The 5,407-nt window shown below is 41.3% G+C and overlaps 1 protein-coding gene across 1 annotated transcript; it reads right to left on the bottom strand.

Annotated features, from left to right (window-relative positions):
* Window positions 1–231: 231 nt before the first annotated feature.
* LOC148028113 (uncharacterized) lies at window positions 232–2,171 on the bottom strand. Its single transcript, XM_087689795.1, has 2 exons — window positions 1,759–2,171; window positions 232–1,124 (listed from the first exon to the last, which is right to left on the bottom strand). Exons 1-2 carry the CDS (start codon window positions 2,000–2,002, stop codon window positions 805–807), a joined length of 564 nt encoding a protein of 187 aa, XP_087545921.1. The 5' UTR covers window positions 2,003–2,171; the 3' UTR covers window positions 232–804.
* Window positions 2,172–5,407: the final 3,236 nt, after the last annotated feature.

Raw genomic sequence — 5,407 nt, 5'->3', positions numbered from 1 at the left:
GCTGCTCTCTTTCCTTCATTTTAGATGCATCAGATTTTTCCTGGTTTGTGCAGTGGCTTTAGTTCTGCATTTGATTTCTCCACATCATCTTGCATAGTCTTAAAAATAACTTACCCAAGTGCTAGAAAGGCCCAACAAGGAACGAGCATATTGATCATATCAGGGTAACCTGAACAACAGAGCCTTCTGGGGCTGAATACTAAAGAAAGGATCCACCAACAATCAGTGACATTCAGGGAAAACAAAATTTATTGTGGTCTGATGGTACAACCATGAGCTTTTTGTACATTAATCAAGATGATACACATCAAATTTAAATGATAAAAAGGTCAGGAAGTCCAGGCTTGGTATGATACAAGGCTGCAACCTGGATAAATCATAGGCTAAACTGTGTACAAGTCATGTAGCATTGTGAAGAAGAAGAACCAGTATTCATATTGTATATGAGAGGATATAGGAAGTTCTGAACATAAACTTCAGCAACACTGCCTTACCCACCCTGCAAGTAACTTGATCCTACACCTCAAATGAACAATCACCAGCACTTCCTCTTGATTATGCAAGGACAATACAAGGGGCTCAAAGCATACCTTCCTTCCACAAATTCCCAAGACTTGAGATGATGCTGGAGCTCCAATCAATTAGCCAATACAGATTAAAGGATGAAGAATCCACAACCTTTCTAAAGCCTAGACTACAACTTATTGTTTACACAGCACTTTCATACAGCAGATACACAGAGTTCTTCATCGTGGTCAATAAGCGAGCGACAGTGCCAGGGCAATTGTTGCACTAGTCCATCATTCATCTGTCAAGAAACTTTTCAACTGCACTTATTAAAGCTGCTTTTGGAACAGCTCCAATGACCGTGTCCTTTTTCTGCCCATTCTTGAATATCATAACAGTTGGAATGCTGCGGATTCCATAGTCAGTAGCAATTGTAGGGCTTTCATCTGTATTGAGCTTGAGGCATCTCACCCGGCCAGCATATAGAACTGCAATCTCATCAAACAATGGAGCAATCATCCGGCAAGGTCCGCACCAGGGAGCCCAGAAATCAACCATTACAGGGATGTCACTCTGCAAAACAAGCTCCTTCCATGTTTTGTCGGTGACTTCACCAGCTGCTCAGTAACCAAAAGCACCAAATTAGAAGACACTGCCACAGCAGCTCTCATGGCACACGTGCTAAGGATGAAACCAAGAGAAAAACAGTGACGGACATAAAAGAGACCAATGTTACAGGAAGACACGACTAACAAAGAGGTACTAAGGGAGGAGCCTGTGCCGGCACACTGTAGTCTGTCACAGCAGGTCAAGATGGCCCTGTGGTCATGCGTTGACATGAAAAGAAGAAGAAACTCCCAGTGTTTTACGTGATCTTCCAAAGGGGCCTCCATATCACTAATAGGAGGCGTGCAATGTGGTGACTTCCTTTTCCCTTGGTCCAAGCAATCAAGACATACACTAGCGCAGGATCCAAAGCCATCTGGTAGGCATATCAGATCTTTTCTTCCTGAGGCCCTGTCAATCATGGCATACTAGGACCGGATCACGATACTAGCGCAGGATCAAAGGCCATCTGATAGGCACATAGACCCTTTCTTCCTAAATCCAAAATAACCATTGCGTACTGCAACAGGATCATGACATTTTCATCGCTTCAGTCTAAGGAACCGTCACCTGCCAGAGGCAGCGACCTGCTTTTCCGAGAGCTAGGGTTTCAGGCATTCAAGGTGGCAAAGATCGGGCACTTACCACGGACCATGGTTTCCTGCTGCTGCTCGCACACGATCGTTCTCGAGGCGGACGGCGGGCGAGAGCAGGACACAGCAGGCCCACCTCTGGAGCAGAGCTTCGAGGTAGCGGACAACCGGAGGCCCGAGCATCTGGGCAAGACGAGCCATGTCTGCTGAGACGGGGAAGGGGCGGCCATGTGGGCCATGCCTGCGGGGACGTTCATGGCCGACACATGGACCGCAGAATCAACCACCATAGCCATGAGGACCGAGGGAGGGGAGGTTGAGGCAGAGGGTTTTCCGTTGGCCTGGGTCTGCTTCTGCTTCCTGCTGCTGCTTCTGCGTCTGCGTCTGCGTCTGTAACTGATCTTTCCTCTCTTCAACCGAGATTGAGGATATTCACAAATCCAGATGCACGGCCGTCCATCTCCTCGATCCAACGGCCCGCAAGGACCACCGGCCTTCCAACCAGAACCATAAGTTGTGGACAGAATTCAATGGGGTCTATTGTGTTGGCCCACCCCCCTCACCTCCAGGCTCCACCCAACAACAGCCAAGCTGCCAAGGCCCCCGACCTAACTTTCATGAAAAACCGAGGTTTAATGTAACTTTCGCGAAAAACCGAGGTTTAATGTAACACAATTTGCAACCCGGGGATCAAACTCACTTACCCCCAATGCTCAAAGGCCACGCACATGAGTTTCACATAGTCATCATGCGTGTGGCACTTTATCTATGTGGCATGGAATTTTTTGAGTGCATCATTGTAAGTAGCCCCCAACGATCGAAAAACTAGCCTGCTCCCATTGACTAACAGGACTCTACTTCCCATTTTGCACATATATCTTCAACTAACTACTTTAACCTCATGTACGAGCTGAAATTGAACATTTTTAATTCGCACTAACAAAAATCCATCATGGCAGGGGGTTCGTCATGTGCATGTTAAGATAAGCATAGTTTCTTTTTCATTTGCTCGTGAAAAGGCCAAGCACACGTCATGTGTGTGGTCTATCAACCGACACTCAATCCAACTAGGTTACAACTCCCATTGGTACCAATCTATTGCACCAAATGTAAAATGAATGGTAAACTTTTAAAATTTACTTTCAAATCAAAGTTTGATGTAAAATAAAATTTACAAATTCAAAAAACACTTTAGAACCAGTAAGATATGAGCAGTTAGATGTAGTTAATTTATATGTACATTCTCCAAGTGATAGTTTTTCGTCTAGCAATTGTACATAGCTCATCTTTCGGTGTATTCTCTTAGCATAAGAAGTTGTGTATATTCGTGATGCCAACATGAATCTTAAATCTTCATGTAAGGATAAGGATTTGCAAAGGGTATTGAATGTATTCTTGTTGAGCATAAGAGTGATTGTAGGGACAAGGATTTGCAAAGGGTATTGAATGTATCCTTGTTGAGCATAAGAGTGATTGTAATGCTACTATGCAACATGTTGAAATTTTGCAAGTGGAGGTTGCTATTTAAAAGTAGATTATGGTCATGTAGGAAACACTTGTACTTGGATATGGTCGGCTATTTAAAAGATGAATTGCTCATATTTTAAATGCTTGTGGTTCGATATCATTGGTTGTGGTTGTTATTGAAAATGTGTCATGATGGAATGTGGTTTTGATGCTGACATGTACTCTCCCCCAAGTGTTATTGTCACTACTTCCATCCAACTAGTTAATAGCCATCTAGAGAGTAGACCACCACCTACATGAGATGTCAAATGTATGAGGAATGTTCTCCCTTATAATGATACAAGGATCATTGGGCTTTGGTCATTTATGAATACTCATGACTTATCAAGTATGAAATCCTCGATAGATAGGCACGTTGCATAATGATGGGCATTAGAGGGACTTTGATCAAAAGAGGGATCAAAGGGTGAGATTGACTTGGTTTAGAGTCAGATTATCCAATGTCATGTTATTAAGAGGGAGGAGGACTTATTCTTGGGATAGATTAAAGTATCTCAACATTCTTAGACTTGAGATTAGTTACCTTTTGTATTCATACTAATTTCATTATTTTTGTGTACGTGAACTAGACTTTCAATGAACTCTGTGTAACCAACTAATTAAGAAAATTGTTTTTATATTGTACCATTGTATGGTTGGACCTTAATTAGATAATTAAGCATGATGGGTATGTGCGTGAAAGTGGGAGCATAGTCATCGTGAGACGACATTGTTAGATGGATGGGCGGAGGTGATTAGTCGAGTGCTTTCTTAAAAAAGAAAGAAGGAATAGGATTGAATGTTGGCTACTTAGGGTTTATGTCATGATCTTGACTAGCACTGCCTATGGGACTGGAGCTAAGATTATGCCTTTTGGGCAGAGGGGTCAAGCACAACGCCCCTTTGTCTCTCACTATTTTTGAACCAAGTGTATATGATAGTCCACTCCCAAATTGAATTGATTGCAAAGCGATCCTTTGTTATTGGGTGGTAGATTGTTGATAGAGATTGTTAGGTCCTAGGTCCCTTAGGTTGATCCTAGTGGTTTGAGATTGTACGTTTTGCTATAAGGTAGACATGGAAGCCACTTGACTAGCTAAGTTCATAAATCCTAAGAGGTTCCAACAACATTGCTCAGAATAAATGTTTGAGCAACTATAAACATCCTCTCCCCCATGTTGGTTGGGAGCAAGTACCTTACAATTGTTCACAAAAAAATAAAACACATAGTGAAGGACTATGGACTTATAACTCTAGACCACACATAGCAAAGAACAATAAGATAATAGTAGAAACATGGTAGATTGGTAATAAGAATCTTTGACTCTCTTCAAAATTCCATACATTTAATCCCACAAACATCACATTGTGCTATCGAGAGATACATAGTTTGAACTCACATGTCACATGAATATGAAAGACAATCTCACACCTATATTATATAGACTAAGGTTAACAGTGTAGCCTATTTAGGCCTTTACACCTGGCATAGCTTGGTGGATTGGCTTTGTGAAAGCCAAGACATGAACCCACTAATTCTCTTGATTATCTATTATGCAAAACTAAGGATAGAGCAATTAACTGGACCTCACCTAGAGCCTTGTACCCCAGAATGAGGTACACTAAGCAATCACAAGTTGAGCCTAGACATAAAAGACAGAACCATGATTGAGTAAGTACAACACTACTTCAATGACAATGAATAGAAACATCAATTAGTAACATATCGATGATGCTTCAATATTTGCACCTCATAACAAATGTATGGCAATGTATCACATAACCTGGATCTCGAATAAGACATTTCATTGCCAAAGAAATGTGCAAGAGAATCTAGGAGAACCTATAAAAGAAAACAATGCAACTTTGCACTACATTTGTATCATGATCTTGCACAACTTCAAACTACATCACATATTTTGCAAAGTCTTTTTCAACATCAATGCAATCCAATGCTTTGTATACATGTTTTTCTTGTAAGTTGCCTTGAGCCAACAATAATTCAAGAATTAGAAATTTTTCAGCATAATATGATTTCCAACCATTCATCCAAATCGCATGTATGTGTTGACTTTTGGGTTGATTTTTAGGTTCTTGTTACTCATTATCTTCATCTTGTTGGTGTACTTGTTGTATTTTAGATTGCTACAATACTTCTTATAGCTACAATAATTTAGGTTCTTGCAATTCTTTTG

Source organism: Lygodium microphyllum, chromosome 12, assembly GCF_053477565.2.
Source record: "Lygodium microphyllum isolate KBCC chromosome 12, Lygodium_microphyllum_v1.1.10, whole genome shotgun sequence".
In the NCBI taxonomy this organism is placed as follows: domain Eukaryota; kingdom Viridiplantae; phylum Streptophyta; class Polypodiopsida; order Schizaeales; family Lygodiaceae; genus Lygodium; species Lygodium microphyllum.
Note: the sequence above shows the minus strand (reverse complement) of the source record. Positions and strands in the feature narration are given on the sequence as shown.